We start from the raw sequence: 20,453 nt of genomic DNA, 5'->3' as shown, positions 1-20,453 counted from the left end.
AGTATTAAGAACACGTGTTTAAAAGTTAAATACTTCACAGAAGCATCTGTTTTCAGTGTTTTGTCTTCACTGATCATCAGACTTTTAATTGTAGCAAGAATTAGAACTCATAAAATTAAGAATGACATGGAATTAAAAATGACAACAGCAGCTCATTGGCCACAGATATGGACCTTCTTGTATTATTAATAAAAATCACACACACACACACACACACAAACTCACAGCTCTGGAAAAAATTAAAAGATCACTCTATATATATTTTTTCAATCTGCATTTTTAGATCTTGGTTTAATTCTGGTTCTGCACAGCAGGCTGCTCCCAGGCTCAGAGTTTCTCAAACAGCAGTATACAAGAAAAAGGTGAAGCAGGAGACACTGGCAATAACAAAATACAGCCAAATAGAAGGCAGAAGCAGCAACTTTCTAATGCCAGAGATGACAGTCAACATATCCGGTAGTGGCTCATAATTCGTAGGATGACCTCAAGTGACCTTCAAAAAGTGAAGTGGACTAACAGGCTCCTAGAAGCAGGACTGAAGGCCCATAAAGTAAGGAAGAAGCACTTCGTCAATGAGAAGCACACACACATACACACACACACAGAGTTTGTTATTATATCTCCATTAATTTATATGGGGAAAGCATGGGTAAAACATGAGACCCTTAACCCCTACCCAGCCATATATATATACATTCACCTAAAGGATTATTAGGAACACCTGTTCAATTTCTCATTAATGCAATTATCTAATCCACCAATCACATGGCAGTTGCTTCAATGCATTTAGGGGTGTGGAACTCCAAACTGAATGTCAGAATGGGAAAGAAAGGTGATTTAAGCAATTTTGAGCGTGGCATGGTTGTTGGTGCCAGACGGGCCGGTCTGAATATTTCACAATCTGCTCAGTTACTGGGATTTTCACGCACAACCATTTCTAGGGTTTACAAAGAATGGTGTGCAAAGGGAAAAACATTCAGTATGCGGCAGTCCTGTGGGCGAAAATGCCCTGTTGATGCTAGAGGTCAGAGGAGAATGGGCCGACTGATTCAAGCTGATAGAAGAGCAACTTTGACTGAAATAACCACTCGTTACAACCGAGGTATGCAGCAAAGCATTTGTGAAGCCACAACACGCACAAACTTGAGGCGGATGGGCTACAACAGCAGAAGACCCCACCGGGTACCACTCATCTCCACTACAAATAGGAAAAAGAGGCTACAATTTGCACGAGCTCACCAAAATTGGACAGTTGAAGACTGGAAAAATGTTGCCTGGTCTGATGAGTCTCGATTTCTGTTGAGACATTCAAATGGTAGTCAGAATTTGGCGTAAACAGAATGAGAACATGGATCCATCATGCCTTGTTACCACTGTGCAGGCTGGTGGTGGTGGTGTAATGGTGTGGGGGATGTTTTCTTGGCACACTTTAGGCCCCTTAGTGCCAATTGGGCATCGTTTAAATGCCACGGCCTACCTGAGCATTGTTTCTGACCATGTCCATCCCTTTATGACCACCATGTACCCATCCTCTGATGGCTACTTCCAGCAGGATAATGCACCATGTCACAAAGCTGGAATCATTTCAAATTGGTTTCTTGAACATGACAATGAGTTCACTGTACTAAAATGGCCCCCACAGTCACCAGATCTCAACCCAATAGAGCATCTTTGGGATGTGGTGGAACGGGAGCTTCGTGCCCTGGATGTGCATCCCACAAATCTCCATCAACTGCAAGATGCTATCCTATCAATATGGGCCAACATTTCTAAAGAATGCTTTCAGCACCTTGTTGAATCAATGCCACGTAGAATTAAGGCAGTTCTGAAGGCGAAAGGGGGTCAAACACCGTATTAGTATGGTGTTCCTAATAATCCTTTAGGTGAGTGTATATATAGAGAGAGACCAGGTTTGGTTGTAGCACTATTTGCTTCAGCCCCTGTACCCCTGTAGCTAGAGTTCTCAAACTTTCATGCCTAGTACCCACACTTGTTTACTACAAATGGCACCATTTCAAATTTTTGCAACAATATCACAGACATCGTGAGTTCATGTTAAATACATGGTGTTCCTTTGTTACAACCTACCCCACTACCAGGGGGAGTAAATTGTAACAATTACAGTACATAAAAGAAACAAAACCAGAGGCCACACCATGTGTTATGCTTCAAAAAGAGGTTTACTGAAATGAAAGAACAATCCAGAACAATGTCTCTATCTCTGTGACAAGCCATTACTCAAATCCACATTCTGTTTGACTAAGGAGTGTGTATGTGAGTGTATATTCCTAATTAGAGTCACAATGGTGAGAAATAAACATGGTAACCCTGGCGTGCCGGCTTGGTGGACCCAGACCCTGCATAGGGCACATTTTAGCCACACGTCCTTTGGCTTCCAGGTGTCCAACGGCTCCATGCACACAATACACAAGTTTTCTTCATCTGAGATCTCAGAAACCTCAGCGTTGGCTGTGAATGTTCTCTTTGTGGGTTTTCTCCCTTTTATCTGTTGCTTGTCTTCATTCTTTCATACAGTACTTTTGCATGCTCTTCTCTGTTCTTCTTCCATCAATGCTTGCTTCACTGGTGCATCAGTGAGGATTTCAGACTCTTCTTCCTCTTTAGCTGTATTATGATAGTGGTTTGATATTGCCTAAGAACAACGATTTAATGTAATATGTCATATGATTATATGCAATAGAATAAGCTCTAAACAAAATTTGGTCTTGATCAAAATATGTACTTTCTTACAGTATCTCAAAATCAGTTTTTTCTCTATAGACTCTGTATGTGCTTCTTTCCTGCCTTGAAAACCACCTTGTGGGATCGGGGATCAAGCGGGTAAACACTGAAATGATCATATGACTCCTATCTTATCCCTGGTTGGTGAAATTGGTGGAGTTACAACTCTCCCCATGTTACAACCATACCCAGTGTCCCCTACATATAAAGTAGGTACAGGTATAGTATTTTGTGTCATGGTGTTGCTCACTTAATAGTATTCAAAGAATGGTTTTTGATCTATTTTTGCAGACAAACTAGGAGTCGTTTAAGTCATAGAAAACAACCAGCATGTGGCAAAAATCTATAGCTTAACTGTATTATTTAATATTCACAACATATGATGCTTCAATCCTGTTGGCTATACCCCAGGAGGTCCTTCTATATCTGCATAACAATGGGATATACTGTAGGGACAATGTTCTACCTTAGAAAATACAACAACTAAACAATTGTTATGAGGTAATACTACTACTACTACCACTAATAATAATAATAATAATAGTAGTAACAATAATACTAATACTACTACTAATAATTATTATTATAATGAAAAACATTCATCTATCTTCCAACTGCTTGTCCAGTATGAGTCATGGGGGGAGAGGGAAGGCTAAGGTCTGTCCCAGGATAGACTCAACTGCCTGTCATTGGACTGCAGAAGGAAGCCTGAATGAAAACAAGGGAGCACATCATGGAAACCCTACACAGAGAGCGCAGAGGAGGGATCTGTGTGCTGGAGAAATCGGATCTCAACAGGTTAACAATGAAGAAATATCAAAAAACAGGAGGGTGGTTTCTTTGATTGCGAGACACATTTCAGTTTGATTGGTCAAAAATGATTTCACCTTCATGTCATGGCTTTGTTCCCCTTAGCAACTAAATTGCTTACTTCAGTTAATATGATATTGACTCCCCAATTATTTGGTACTTCCAAGGTCAACATACACTCTGGATCACCTCTTGACTTTTTAACTTTTCTAAGCATATTTTGAAATGTTTCCCAATTTCTCCAAAGAACCGGACTTTTGCATAACTTCTGTCTCTGGACCCAGAATGTTATCTAAAGATCGATCTTGTCCTTCTGTTGACCTTTCTTCTGTTTTCCACACTCTGTTTCACAGACTTGTACAGACTATTTAGTAATCTCAGCCGCTTTTATCATTCTTGCCGAAGCACTCCTATGTGTTTTATCATCTTAGTCTAGTAACATTTAGTAAATCAATCAACTCTACGATATATTTCAAATCAATAAACTTCACGACATGTATATACAAAGCTGATTCGTTTGCTCATCAGTACCATTGTTATATTATTCTCCTGCCTTCTTTCAAATTGTTCTTCCACATTTTACCCCCTAATCCCAGAGGTATGAGGTAACAGTGCTACCTGCTGAGAAACCTCAAAATGAAACTGCACTTAAATTAAATCAGCTCTCTTTAACAAAAGCAGTGAAATACCTCCTTTTTCATGAGTTTGCATATCATTTACCCCAATCAACCAGATGAATCTGACTTCACAGACATTAACCATAATGAAACTGAAGATGATCTAATGTTAACCAATAATCTACTACCATGTTGCAAAGTGCCCATGCCTTTATATAAGGATGCGGTGTATGGATGAATATATTGTAAATAATTATACTGTACATAAAACTTGGTTACAGAAATTAATTCTTTCTCAGCTGAATGTTTGCTAGTTCATGTTCATTACTTTCAATGCAGTATATAAAGATATATGAGCTTAATTATTCTGTGATATCTGCTTCATTGTTTTCTCTTGGGATTTTTTGTTTGTTTGTTTTTTCCAGAGAGAATGCTGTTTGACGCTGATCACTCAACACTTTGCAACTGACACAGGGGAGTTAAAAGTTAAGGTACAGGATTTGTGGCTGATTTATTAAACAGTATTAAATTTCTTTATTCTAACTTTTATTTTAATTATATTTTACTTCTGGTAATTTAATTGATTTATGGCAGCTAGCGGTTCTGTTTCCATCCCTCCATCTTCCAGAACAGCTAATCGAGTAATGCTTGGACCCTTTCCCAGAAAAATAAATAAATAAATAAAATTGGCCACTCGGCAGGGGACACACACACTTGCATACTAAAGACAACTTAGAGTCACCTACTCGGCTAACCACATGTCCGTGTGACAGAAAACTGACGTTACCCTGAGGAAACCCACATAAACACAGGGAGATCATGCAAACTCCCCAAACACACAGAAAGCACTGCCTGGGCATCAACAAGCACTGGCTTTCAGCTCACTTCATTTTGTGATACTGCCTCACTGTTAGCCACTGACTATTACTGATGGCATGGCAAGTAGTATCAAGTCAAAGTACCAGCTATGTAAGTAATATAACCAATAAAGTCCACGAGTCAGGAAGTACATTGATGAGCATTGTATATATTTAACCCAATAATACAACCTGTAATATCTATGTTCATATTGAGTCTGTAAGGAAGAAATCAGGCATTTAACATACATAAACATGAACAAACCACATGTGTCATTACTAAGTGAAGGCAGAACAATCCTATAGATTACACAGGCGCCTGCCAAGGGTGCTAACTTCTGAGTGTGGGCGCCGGTGGTGATGCCCACCACATCAGCTATAGGACTGGTACTGAGCCAAGCGCTTTTATCTGAAGGTATTTACATCGTACATATCTGTTTATTTATCAACCAGTAAGTATCTTGCTTAAGAATAAAGGCTCCTTATAACACCTTAAACCAGTTTCATGATTATAAAAATGTTGCCCACTGTAGACTTTCATTGTTTTGACTTATTTAAGAAAAAAGAAATAATCCACAATGGAATAGACAAATCCAGTATTACATTACCACTGCGGGGCTATACATTTTAAAGAAATCATACATAGGTAACAAATATTTGATTTAAAAAAGAATAGAAAATAAAACATTTTGTCTTAAACACTTAACGTGGTTACATAATTCCCTGGATTGGTTCTGGCCAACCTATTCTTTGTTGCTGCATAAACAAATTGCTTATAATTACAACTCCAGACTTTGGGATGAATCATGAATATTGCTGCAAAACAGTGGGTGAAAATGAGCTCTTAAGCATTCCTGAATAGCTTTCATTTGCTGTTGTTGCACGTAATGCAGGAGGAAAAAAGTGATTAGAGAAAGAAAAAAACTGAAGTGAATACATTTAAAAAGACGAGTCTGTGTTAAGTGCTTTTAAAATGACATTCCATATAATAATTTATCCAAGTGCAATTATCATTTAATGGCTGGGAAATTATGTGGGTGGATTAAAAAAATGTAACGAGCTACTGTCTGAACGAACATATATGTGGAAGTGAATTTCACCTTAATACTTAAGGTAATTTAATATAGAATAATAGTTTTTATCCATAGGTTATGTATTAAGTATATTTAACGTTATACGGAACATAACTTTATATACTATACCTTCGTTTGTGTATTCAAAATAGAAATTCTACTTCCACAGGCAATTTCATCATTTCACTTTGACCTCAGTCACTGATACAACCCATTCCATAATTACTTTATCGTTGTACAAAATATAAAAATACGAAATTGCTTTTGGTTCACGGGCTGCATATTATAATCGTGAGAAAAAAACAATTAACCGATACAATCACATAAACAACCAAATCGTTGGGAGATGACACATTATTCATTTAAAATGTATTTGTCACCAGCAGAGTGCAGAAGTGAGCTTCAGGTTACTCTGCTTGGTATTAAAGGCATTTGGTGTCCCGTTTCAGCCGAGTAACAATTACACTTCGAAGGAGATGGGTAATAATAATAATAATAATAGTAATAATAATAATAATAATAATAATAATAATAATAATAATAATATGAAATTTTCTATTCAAGTAAGCGAACATTAAAAATCATTTCACGTGAATTTATTTTCTAAGTACAACATTATTAATTGTTCGTAACATATAGCTTTATGAAAATATATATCATTTACAGTATATATTGACCTATAACTTGAGTTATCCTAAGTGTCTAGACCTATATTTGTATACATTCATGGCACTCAAACGTTTATTGTAGGCAAGATGCGTTCCCAGCTTTCTCAGTTTGATTTTCATGTACTGCAACTGTCTAAAAGCGTGATATAGCAGAAGGCGTGAGAGTGTGAGCTGCTTCTTTCTGATGTAGCGCCGCTGCTCTAATGAGCTCACATAGCTGATGCGCATATCTTGTCTACCAATCAACAAAAAGCGTCAGTCCCGCAGGCAACCCTCCAACTAGTGGAGAGACTGAATGAATATTAATACGCAAGCCGCTCACTTTTATACTCATAAAGTTAGGGGATTATCAAAGGAAGGACGCCTGTCAGCGACTCTGGACCACGAGATTTCCAGCACCGTATTTGGGATTCGGGCTCCGGTGGGCAGGGATTGGTCACGTTGAAGCCAAAGCATCATTCCGTGCTGTAGTAAGAAAGAGACGAGGGGGCTGCGTGGGACGTGCGGAAAATGAAGACGTGCCTTGGCCAGTACTTCTACGACTTATTTTTTTCCTTTTAAAATGTCAAGGCTTCCTTCAGCACGGTGTGTCCGATACCGGTCAAGCTGCTCATTTGGAGGGATGAAAAATCCCAGCCTTTGCAGTCTAAAGGTCCGGTTGTATAAATTGTGACAACGGCTGTCAACACTGAAATCAAAAATCGATATTCAAGAATGCGAGGGAATATTCTTATAAAATCTTAACGACCCCCCACCCATCCTTTTCTAATTGGGATTCTAGTTGTTCTTTTTTTTTTTTTTTTTCTTTCTTATTTTAAGGTGAGTGGTTTAGTTACTTGCAGATTCAGCCGGAGCAGTGCTGATAGTGACAGATTATTATTGTTGAGGGTTCATGCGAGACTTTAGGTGAAAACATGTCTAGCCACTTCTCTGTGAGGATCACTGCTATCAGAGATGGCATTTTGGTCCAGCACTTCAGCTTTTACCTCTAAAGTGCCTCGGAAGATCCTGTTCATGTTTACTCTCTCCCTCTCTGTTACTTACTTGTTTTATAGCTTGATGAGCTGTTACAACTCGTTGCAGTTCCCCTTGCAGGAAAACCATGTGTACCAAGCAAGGGTGGTGACTGAAGAGACAACTTCCGTCGCGTTTAGAGAGAAACTTTATTCCACCACAACCCATGCTTATATCGACGAAGATCTAATATATAAGACCTCCACTGTGCAGACGGTTACCGGGTATGTGGTGTCCACTGTTGACCATTCAGAAGATGCCGAAAGCAAGCGCAGAGAAACGGAGTGGGTCGGGACTCCGCTTGCTCATACCGAAATGATCGCGGGGGGTCTGAACGCAGTTTCAGGAAGAGAGCACCAGGAGTCCAGCACCATAGACGACGATCTCAGCAGAAGGGTGAACTGCACCCCGGATTACGGAGTGAAAAAATTGCCCCAAGCCATCATAATAGGGGTGAAGAAAGGAGGCACGAGAGCTCTGCTGGAAGCCTTGAGGGTGCATCCCGACGTCAGGGCGGTTGGTGTTGAGCCCCATTTCTTTGATAGGAACTACGAAAAAGGACTCGATTGGTACAGGTGCGCGCTTTCCTCTTACTCTCTTTTCATTATACTTGTAGGGCGTTGTGCAAACTTCTCGATTCCAGTGCAGCGATTCATTTAGATAAAAGCTGATGTGGCTCGCAAGGAAAGTTACTGCAAAGTTACTGTTCTGCTTACTCATGTGTGTTTTGACCAAAAGTCAGTTGGGAAGCAAGCATGTAATTGTAAATAATTCTTAGTGATTTCACGCCAAGGTGGGCAACCGTGCATGAAGATTTGCGACTTGAATTTTACGCGCAGATCCATGTAATTTAATAGACTTATTCACAGAGCCCACGTTATTTAAAACGCTGACCCAAAATATGACACATTAAGGTTTTATCTAGGACAATTTCCCAATGCAGTAGAGGCACTAAATGCACCTACACTAGTCTTACTCACGACTCAGGACTATATAATTTCAACATTATTACCAGTTTAACTGAGTTAAAGTATGTTAGGTATATCAAGCATGTTTATTAAAATGAATAATAGGCCTATGTGTCCTAATGTCGGTATGTTATATGTGTGGAGGCACAGTGAATGACATTTACAGAAATGGAGAATATAATTGCTTCCTGGGAGGCACCTGTGGAAGGGTTAGATGGATTTCGCCGTCTCTTTTTCACAACGCCGAGACTGAGGCAGCTTATTACAATAAAACGTTTGTGAAATTCAGGTCTGATAATGTAAATTGTCAGTCTTTCTAGTTACAGCGGTGTATTATCATTATTATTATTTTAAAAAACACGTAGGCCTACTGCTGTTATGGACGGTGCTGAAAATACAAGCCGACTACAAATAACCCTGTAAGAGGATGGATTCGTTTGAGGCCTCAGAAAATGAAACATATTCCACCAATTTAGAAGGAACCATGAAAAAATATTGAATGACTGGGTTATATTAGAATACCAGCATATATATTTTTGGACTCCCAATTTGTTTTCTGTACTTTTGAGTTCAGTAAAATGATTTATTTAATTTGACTTGCTGCATGAAATTATTTGTATTATGGATAAGCACGTCTTTGTCTCTGAACTAAATGCGTCCGTCCAGCTACATCTCACAAAAAATAAATATGTAATATGAGTACTGGCATTACTACGTATTCAATCACATTCCTCAGAGGCGAGACTGAGCCACAGATGGAAATCGATGAGTTTCATTGTAGTAATAAAGGATAACGTACAGGCGTATATATTAACTATGATTTCAAACATTTAGCGAACTTGATGCACGTACCTTGTGACGTAAAATTGAAAGAAGAAAAAAAACATTTAAAATGTTAAATGCAAATGCATACGTAGTCCCTGCTGTTTACACAGTAGAATTGCTTTTTAGAAGAAAATGAATTATTGGCACACACACATATGTATATATAGCAATATACTACCTAAATTACATTATATCACCACTGAAATGACATATCAATTATATATTTCTAGCCATGACTTGTCTGCTAACAGGCATCTGTTCAATTTCTTTGATCCTTACAAATATATAAGATACACGTGGCACACTGCTGCCACCTAATGATTAAGTATGAAAACTCGAATGTTTATTTCACTGGCAAAAAATCATTCTGGGCGATACTTCGACCAACAGGAAAGAGTTATTGATGTTATTAACTTAAAATTAACGGGTTTGTTTGTGATAAATGTGGCTGAAAATTCTTTTCCTTTTCAAATGTTCTGCATTTACATACTCAGGAAGGGGTTTCTGAGCTTAACATGTCCATAGAAGGGGAAGAAGTGTATTTATAACTATGATTATATGCAGGTTTGTTGTTTATGCAACATCTGCAGGGATGGTCCATGTAAAATGTACTTTTATGGATATAATGGACTTGTAGCTCTCACATCAGCAGAAGTTTGATAGCAAAGCTGACTATAAACAGAAATATACAGCACTGGGTTGGGGCCTATCTTCCAGGCCTATGTCTAGTACCTCAGTTTAACACATCCATTGATTTGGGAAGATTTTAATACGCTGTCACAGATTTGATGAAGAGCCACTTTAATTGGCTGTCATCATGTAAGTCTAATAAATATTAATATTGCATAAATGTGGCATGCTGTCCTTTTCACATATCTGTAAAATAAAAATGTACCTATAATTATTCAATCACAAATTTCTATATTGCTATGAATCAAGCTGCTTTTGTGACAGATGTCAGTGACACTGCTTTCAGTGTAGAAAGTGCATTCTTTTATCTTTGTGGGTTTTTGGTGGTATATAGTGAATAATATTTATGAATTGATTTGTTTATTCATTTAATATTTGTATATTAATTTGTTTAGTAGAAATATAATATGCTATCTTATTTGGCTATTTGAAATCACATCACATGGAAAGAGTGTTTCCAATGATGGATGATGTATTAATTATAGCTATCATGTATTTCTGAGGCCTTTTACGTCTCTGTATGTGTGTGTGATCTGTTTGTGAGCTGTCATAAGCTCATCAGTGATGCTGCATTTTGAAATTTGGTCTTAGACTTTTAATGCTAGAATTTAGTTGATGTTCCGTTCTTGACACAATCCAGCAATGCACACTACTAATGCTACTAAGATTAGCTAAGGAGAACTTGTTTTCTGTGTTGAGTAACAAAAAAAGAGTGTAACGGAACCATTAGCACAGATTCAAATTTGATATTAGTGCCTTCTGAGCGGAGTCTTCTTGTTTGTGTGAAGGAACCTTGCATGCCTGTAGTCATAGCATTTTATGTGCAAAAAAGTCACAGCAGCTGAAATTGCTGGCTTCTTCTTCTTCTGTAGATGCATAGATGCTTGAAGAAGGTACTAAGATTGGCTTTTTGGTGTTCAAGTGCTTATGGCTCCCCCAGAGGCTGTAGCTGAACAACTTATGTAATCTTAGAAAGACATCCTACTGCAATTTCTCAATATTGCGAAAACCCCCAATATCCATATTCCTGCCGCTTTATTTAGTCTAGGTTTCAATTTAATATATATTAGAAATCCCTTTTAAAGATCCTTCCTAAATCTAAGTTCCGAATATTGAAGATGAAGAAGAAGAAGAACAAACAACGCAATTCAAGAACTGAATTATGTAATATTGGGATAAGTGAAATTGTGTGTTTTAAACACTTTAATATAGATACCTGTTTTCTTTGTCAGCTCTGTTATACGAGACTTTAACGAATAAGTGTTTAGTGGAATCGAAAGCTGCAGCCTTACTGATCAATGATTAGGACTAGTCGAAAAAATAAACTATGCAAAATAGAATAAGATTACATAGGAAACCATACAGCATCTGTCAAGAGCTTGATTTGCCTTAATTATAAATGAATCCTTGCCATTGAAGAACTCAGTATGGATAGCAGTTTTAAAACAGGAATTCTTTTCAATGGAGCACTGCCAGTAGACCGGTAGTGAAGGACCATTTGTAATTTAGCCGAAAGATTCTTTATACATATTTAAAGCAGAGATTTTCCTATACTGGCACATGATATGTGCAGCATGACAGGTAAGTGTGTAGCACCGCAGCCTTGTACTTCCAGCGTTGTGGTTTGACTCCTGCCCTTGGCTCTGTATGTGTGGAGTTTGCTTGTTCTCCTCCTCTGCCTGGGTTTTCCCTGGGTGCTCCATTTCCTCCCGCAGGCCAAAAACATGTGGTTTGGTGAATTGGGGTCTGTGAATTGCCCATAGCAAGCGACTGTATAATTATGTGTGCTGCAGTCGGCTGGCAGCCTGTCTAGGGTGTCCCCAGCCCTCCCCATTATTCGGCCTTGGAAAGGCTCCAAGCTCACCATGATCCCGTGCTAGATATGCAGTATGCATAATGGATGGATGGTACAAGATAAAATCAGTAATACCTTATTATTATGGAATCAATTCTTCTGGATAATGATAACCTTTGCACCAAAGACACAACCTTTACAACAAAGATATCAGTCAAATTAAATTACTTAAATAACACAATTAGTACATGAACCTTGCTTATAAGTATTCAGCTAGCTTTTTCACTTGTGGTGTACAGTATGCTTGTTTTATTATTATTATTATTATTATTATTATTAATTGGCCCTTTGGACAATTAAAAGTATTCAGGACTCCAGCTCTTTCTACGGAAGAGTAATCCTTGGCAGGAAATTAAAAACCACGCATGCTGTGTGTCTGTGACTGAGGCCTGCTTTAAATGAAAATGAAGGATCAGCCGATACAGGCTTGACCCTGGCCGTGTTCCGTTCTGAGATTCTTATATGCTTTTGATAGTAGGATAAGAAAGTACTTTCCATACCCCACCTGACAATTTTTTTTTTTTACTGTGCAGCAATAAAATGCGCAGCCGTGATTTGTAGAAGTACAAACTTTTATTTTATTGCCGTCATAAATCTATGTACATATCTTTATTTTTAACCCCATATATTTTGTCTTATAACTCTTGCAGGCAGAAACATAAGACTGTAAAATTTAATTTGCACAGGAAAATATATAGTTGTATAGGTATTAATTCATTACAACATTATATATGATTGTAATACTCTGTATTTTCTACTGTTGTTCAATAATTCTTGTTTTTCTTATTTCATTACGCTCTGAATTTTTAGGTAATTTGAGCCTTAATATTAGATGCATCCGGCTCTTACAGAAAATTAGTAAGACACATGACCTCTTCTTCCGCAAGTACACCTAGGTTTCATTTTAAGTTACCATGCATCATTCCCTCCGCAGTGGCAGGTTCCTTCTTACAGTATGTGGTTTTGTTTTCTCTTTGTATTAGATCAAGCTGCAATGGTTAGGGAATTTAGAGCACAATACAAACATTGTTACATACCTGTTAATTTTGTCAATGATGCCTTTATCTCTGGAAATAAATAGGTTATTTAGAGTAATTACATTCTGTATTTATTTTTGATGTCAAATTGTTGTTTGCCGTACTTATTATATGTGATAAACAATAATAGTATAAAAACTGAGAGCTTTTTCTCTCAACATACTCCAGCAATTTGATTGTTGTACAGTACCTATATCCTTAAAGGCTATACCTATAAGTAGAAGCAATACAATTAGCTACCAAGCACTAACAAACAGAAATAAAATAAAATGCAAGTGATTAAACATTGTTTGCAAACACATACATTTACAATCATAAAGTTTGAGATGCAGTTTTGTAATAATAATTAAAAAAACGCTGCACATAGTATCTTAAATGTCTTATTCAAAAGTAATCTATTATGTTTATTTCCAAAATGCATATGGCATTTCCACATATACTGTACAATGTTTTCCAAAATGTAATACTGTGTCAGTATAGATTGGTGTCATCAGTATCACAAGTCAGATTCAAACCAATGCTTAATGAACGTGCGAATGATCTGGTTTTGCTGGACGCTCTAATTACTTTTCCTGCTAATTTTTTTGTAACCCTGAGAACCTCTTTCCACCCTGTTGCATCATGTGCTTCAGGAGCAAGAAAGTGGATAAAACTTCTGAAAGGCACCTTGGGTCCATCTGTAAAACACTGGAAGAAACCCACACCATGGTATGGGCAATATGCATATCATCCATCATGCAAAGTACTTTGCATTTTATTAAAATACAGCAGAAATTACAGGGCAGTGCCAGGCATTTCTCCCCTAATGTATTCTGAACAATGGAATGTGGACATTTACCATGCATGTTGTCTTTAACATTGTCAGCTGCATGCAGAAGTGATTGACATAAAAATATTGGCAAACTTTTTAACACATGTGGAATTACAGAACTATCTCATGAGGATAACATTTTTAAATTTTGGAAAATGATTGATTCAGCATTCTACAGAATTATGGGCTGACCTCGTCTATCCCTTGATTCCATACCCTAATCTTAAAACTAAAGGGATTAAGGGCATCCTTCTATGGCAATTAGAAACCACTTTGTGCCTTTTGCTGAACTTTAAAACAGCAGTCGTTATCTGTATGTGAGTTTACTAATGCTTTACTCCATAGTCTAGGCGAGGCCTACAGCATTGCATAGCCTCAACATAACTCCCTTGGCTCTGAGCAACCAAGGCTAACACACAAATTACAGAAAATCCAACACAGTAAAGCCCCAATGCTGAACTATGTACTATTTCACAATGTACACTGACCCAACTCCAAGTCTCACATTGCATCGCTGTTGTGTACCATTGCCAGTACATTTTGTTTTTATTTGGCACGTTATCGAGTATGTTCTGGAAGCCTAAAAAATCGCAAGCTTTCATCATGCTGGCTACCACAGAATCAACCTGGTTCGGAACCAACACTGCCTGCTACACACTTTGAGAGTTAACTTTCATGAACTATGCCAACATATGGAGTATTTGTGAGTGCAGTAAGTAATCTGACAAACGATGAATACGTATACAATCTATCTTCCAACTGCTGATCCTTGACAGGGTCATGGATGGCCTGGAACCTATCCCAGAAGTAAAGCGTAAAAGATGGGGCACATTGTATACAGGCTGCCCGTCGATCACATGGAGAATAATTATATAGTAACACTATTCAGAGATACCTGTCCACATATATTTGGAAAATGTAAGGAGTTTTTCCCCAGCAGGATATGCTGAAGGTCGGGGAGAGCCCTGGATGGAATGCATAGGACATATATATTCACAAACCCAGATGCATTATGGGGTGGAACCCAAACTCCCACCCGTAGAAGCAACAATTCTGTCCACTGAGGTACTCGGGGATGCACAGAGCTTTATTTAACCTACTGTAAACATGGATACACGGCCGAGTGCAAGTTCACTTATCACTCATACAGGGTTCATCCACACAGGTGTGAGGATGACCACTGAACTGAAGGCCCCAGCAACTCTCTGGCAGAAGGACAGGAGACAAACAGATCACACCGGTGCGGGCAGAGGTCCTGGAGCACTCTGCTGCCAGGTCACGCGTTCACCTCTCCCCACTGCGGTGAAATCTGCATGCGCGAGATAAGACCGCAGCACAGCAGGCAAGCCAGATCCTGGGGCACCCCGGTGCCAGTGTGGGAAGTTATGGAATTTAGTTTTTAATTAGTGCTGAGCCTGTTACTCGGAGCACCGAGGCACCGCTCTCCTGATACCCGTCTAAAGGGTTGCTGACTATAGTTAGTTCAGTTCCACAATGTATTTTTCATCACAAACATCAAAGAGCTATGAAAATGTCTGCACTACCTAAAGTGTGTAAGCTGCAGTTGAACATGCAATTTTGCTGTGCTTATTTTGTGCAGCACTTATGGTACTGCTTCACTGGCTGTATAAATCATTGTCTTAGCTTTGGTTCAATACTGTTTAGAAGAACATAACCATTTTCCTGCATAAGTTGTAAATATTTAAATAAGTCTGCACGTTATGCTGGTATTATCCACGAAATGTTGACAATCAGTCACTCTTTGGCAGAAGGACTGGAATTTTTTTTGACAATGTTGTGTATTCTACTCCTGTTTGAAAGTCAGTATTTGAGATTTCTGCAGAGTATGACACTAAGAATTAAATTACAATTGCTAGCTGCTAGGAAGAAAAATATATTGAAATATACATTTAAATATTCAAATGTATTGCAGGGCAAGCATGTAATACTAGAGATTTATTGTAAATTCTAGAAAAATACTAGAAAAGTCAAATTGCGAAAATCTGACATTTATGCTACTGGTATTACTGTGATTTTCTTTTGATTGTTAATATTAACATCTAGCTCGTTTGCTGCTCTAATGAACACTATAATTCAGATTAATGTCGATTAAGTCCGGTTATTATAGCACTACACTTGACACAGTCCCAGGTGGTGTACGACTGTGTTTGAACTATGTTATCTGCAAGTGAAGGGGTGGCAGAGGGGCAAGGTGGGCAGCACTCTTTACTTTCACCTCCTGGATCGGCGGTTTGAAGTGCCTCATGCCGTTTGTCTTCTTGGAGTTTGCATGCTTCCCCCGTGTCATTTTGGGTTGTCTGACGTAGTCCTGACACATGCAGATAAGTTGATTAGTGACTCTGCCCATCAAGTATGATTGCGAGGGTCCTGTGATGGACTGGCATCACATTCTGGATGCACCCCAGCCTTATGACCCGTGAATCCAGGGATTGGCTTCAAGCCCGACTGTGACCCCGACCAGGATGATTAGTTAGAAAACTGATGCTTTCAAGTGGGAGCTGCGAAGCTCTTGAATTTAAATGTGTCTAAATATATATCAGATGTTAGAGAAGAATACCAAAATGTCAGTATTACAAGAATGAAAAATAACATTCATTAAGTAGTCCTTTAAAACTGCTTCCATTTTACGGACTGGTAAGATACTCTCTGTTACACAGTAAAACGAGAACATGTTTATGTTGAATAATTCAAATATTTGGCTTTGGTCATTTTTATTCATTTTGCTCAATTTATTCCCAGCTGTTCCCAGGTATGATCAGTTTTTAAACTGGTCAGTTCAGTTTTTGAAATATTCTGCGCTTTATCTAACTGCATTTCTCTGAAATATGGGTCCATATAGATTTGCAAACACGGCATCAGATTCCCTGTAATTGGACCCAAATTTGTATTGGCAGCCATCTAATCACAGTAATAGCTGCTGTCTGTTTCACTGCAGCCTCAGAATATTTCCTGAATTAAATACAAGCACATCATAATATAAAGTATGAACAATTAACTAGTAATGTTTTATTTACAGTACTGTGTGCAAGGCTTAGATTGCCAAGGAAAATGATGCTGAAATGATCTTCATGTTGATGTAATATCTTGTTTATTATGTCTGTCAAAGAGTGTTAGCTTAGCCGTTTCAAAACCTCTCCCAAAGTGAGCCCAGTATTTTCAATATCCATACCCATGTATTTGTTGACTTAACCACTGGAATACCCTTTTTTCATTTCACTGATTAATTTAATTAATTAGGCGAGCTGGTTGTGAAATTTATTGAATACATGCAATGGCTGAGGTGCCCCTGAGGAGAGGATTGGTAACTGAAGCGGTGTTCATCTAGCCATCCAACAAGATATCAGTAACTTTTTAGAGGATAGAAGGAACTCTGGTGATGTTTCTTTTTCATGTTCCATATTTCATTTTCATATATGCTGATGGTGAATTGTGTTTTTTTTGGGTGGGGGTAAATATATACTCACTACCCAGATAAATAACTATACATTTTCTCTGCCTGCCTAAGACTTTTGCACAGTACAGTGTATAGCACTTTTCTGAAACAAATAGATGTCTAAGTCTGTATGTATGTTCCATCATAACAAGCTCTGAAAGCAAACTGGCCGAGTTCATACTTCACTCACACTGACAGCCTCAGACGGCAGAGATATAATAGCAGCAAAGTGGATAAAACCAAAATGCTGTCCGCACCCTGCCGGTTCCCAAACCGTCGACGACTGGCAGAAGACGTGCCCTTTTCATTACCATCAAAGAAGACGGCTCTTTCTTCCAAAGCTGGCATTAATACAGTATACTGTAAAGTGGTTAGTCATGATAGAGGCTTAATGCGGAGCGCTGATTCTTGGCACTGCCAGGTTTGTGGAATTTGCCTTGCAGCCTGGCTCTGTGTGTATGTGGAGTTTGCATGTTTTCCCCATGTGGCGATTTTATATATTGTTTGTATGAAGCTTGTGATGAAGTGCCAGCAGACCACAGTATGTCCTGCTCTGGGTTCTTGGGGGAGGGTTCAATGCAACCCTGTATTAGTTATGTCTTTATGCAGAACAAATGGATAGTTATGACTGCTTTCACTGCTACTTTTGAAAAACCATGGGACAATTACATCTTAAATTTTACTCTGAATTATATTGTGAGTATAGTGGTTTGTGTATTCATTTAACAATGCACATTATCCGAAGACATACTAAAGCACATAACTGGTGATTAACACATGTAATGAAAAGGAGTAACACTTCAAAAAAATAATCAGTTGATAAGAATATTATCCTTTGACATTCATTTGATGATTTGCTATCTTGGTAGCTAGCTTTGATGGCTGAAACATCTGTTTACTGTGCTGTTACAATTGAAAAAAGGGTTTGCCTTCTCTGATTCATTTTAGAAAGATCTAGCTAAAACACACACATTTATTATGCAATTCATACATACACCCACTTGGATGACTTTAGAGATTCAATTCAACAAAGGTGCAAAAAGCATGAAAGCTTAGAGCATACCGTGACGTAAAGTTACTGCATGTGACATAAACTGGAATAAACCAGCCCATATTTTGTCTTGCTTTTTAAAAAGAAAAGAATCTGTGTGATTGGTCAAGTTAAAATATCAGCTATCAGAACTGCAGATATGTATGTAGCTGTGGGAATCGTCTCGGGGAAAACATTCAGCACCTGGAAAGGGTGTGACAAGGCAAAAATACCATGCAGGAGCCCAGAATTTATTATAGAGAGATTCAAAGTTATTGACTTTGCTTATATGACTTTATTGCTTGGTAAGCTCACTTTAATTCATCATGCTTCTTCTTCCCTTTTATGGTCGCTCCTCTGTCTCCAAAGACTAGAGGCAGCATTATTATTTTTATCCCAAGAGAAACAAAACAGTTGTCAGAGATAGGTAATGAAGAACTTCCATGCTTGTCCTGCACCCTTGGCAATTTACACACAGTATGCAACAGTTTTTGTGTGTGAAATCTATTGGTGGATTTATGACAAGATGGCGCTTGTACCCACCGAGAGGTGAAAGTCAAAATGAAGTAGTTCGCATTGGTAAAGTTGCAGATGCACTTAACTAATTGAACACATTGATGGAGGGCGAGTGAAGTGTGACTCTCCCGCTGACGAAATCAGTCTGGTGAGTCGACTTCTTGTTTACCCCTCACCATTTGTGTGACACGCAGCTCACCGCAAGCTGATAGGCTTAATTCAATTACGGCTGTGCACTGTGGTGTGCCTCCATAGGTGTGTACTAACACTCTGGCTTTCACAACCGACTCACTCCGTTAAACAAACACAAATGCATTAGTTCACCTCCGGGAGCTTGTTTGCAGTGATTATCCAATTGTTTGTGCTGTTGTTTCTTGCTTAATGCTGTTGCTTTTTGCCCTTCGAAAATCACCACAGGATCTTCCACCTGAAGTCCATTTTATATGTAGTGCTGCATTCTACTGATTTTTGAGCTGCGTGACGCAATATAGTAGCCAAGAAACTGATATTTAAGCTGCAGTGGATATTCTTCTTTCACAAAGATCAACCGTTGGAATTTAGTGATGGCCTTGCTTGAGACAGTCAGTTAATACTTTTGATGAATAAAGCTAGGGACACCTAATTTATTTTCTTTTGCTTGCTGGCTGCTCTCATATAGATGTCAGTAAATTGATTCATACATAGATTTATCAGTATATATACCATACTTTCACCTGATGCCCTTATCTAAAGTGTCTTACAATAGACGGAAGGGTTACAAATTATATGTGCACCATATAATTTGAACCCACAATCTTTGTAATGTGCTACTGTGTTGAGCTACAGGAGCATAGTCTTCTACTTTATTGAACTTTATTTTATAAAAAAATATTAAAGCTATGCTACAGTCTTACAGATATACAAATCAATAACGCAAAGAAATGACAGGAATTATGGTCATTGGTGGAATGGGACTTGATCCCTTTGGTAGTATAACTTGGACTGTTGCTTTTAATAAATAATACCCAGTGTTGATTTTATGTGCATATATACATACCTATATGCATATCTGTGAGAAGGAAACATTTGGTCAGTATGTTGTCAATCAGTTCCTTTTATAATCACTCAGAAATGTCACATTTGCAAGTCAAATACAAGTTTAAGGGTTCAAAATTCAAGATGTTTCATTGGCTACACACAATAAGTACACTGGAATACGTGCATGTTCAACTACACCCAGTACAAAGAACAGTAAACAGTAAACAGATAGATAGATAGATAGATAGATAGATAGATAGATAGATAGATAGATAGATAGATAGATAGATAGATAGATAGATAATAGATAGATTACTGCAGGTGCAGTAATATAGCACTTGTGGAACTTAGCTATTCATGATGCACATGGCTTGGGGGAAGAAACTGTTCTTGAATTTAGCAGTCAGTTTTGTTGTGGCTGCAATGGTAATATTCTATAACAAACTGAAATATCTCTACTGAATGGTCC

At 38.2% G+C, this 20,453-nt stretch overlaps 1 protein-coding gene across 2 annotated transcripts in view; it reads left to right on the top strand.

Moving 5' to 3' along the window:
- The first annotated feature begins 7,040 nt into the window (after window positions 1-7,040).
- Window positions 7,041-20,453, top strand: part of LOC111839157 (heparan sulfate glucosamine 3-O-sulfotransferase 4-like) — an 82,220-nt gene continuing 68,807 nt past the window's right edge. For both annotated transcript variants that reach the window (XR_002837039.2, XM_023802811.2), the window contains exon 1: window positions 7,041-8,356. Coding sequence is in view for 1 of the 2 variants with exons in the window: in XM_023802811.2 (XP_023658579.1) it covers window positions 7,722-8,356 (635 nt within the window). In the remaining variant the exon portion in view is untranslated. The remainder of the gene's footprint in view (window positions 8,357-20,453) is intronic.

The sequence above is a fragment of the Paramormyrops kingsleyae genome, chromosome 5, assembly GCF_048594095.1.
Source record: "Paramormyrops kingsleyae isolate MSU_618 chromosome 5, PKINGS_0.4, whole genome shotgun sequence".
NCBI classification, from domain to species: Eukaryota; Metazoa; Chordata; class Actinopteri; order Osteoglossiformes; family Mormyridae; genus Paramormyrops; species Paramormyrops kingsleyae.
Note: the sequence above shows the minus strand (reverse complement) of the source record. Positions and strands in the feature narration are given on the sequence as shown.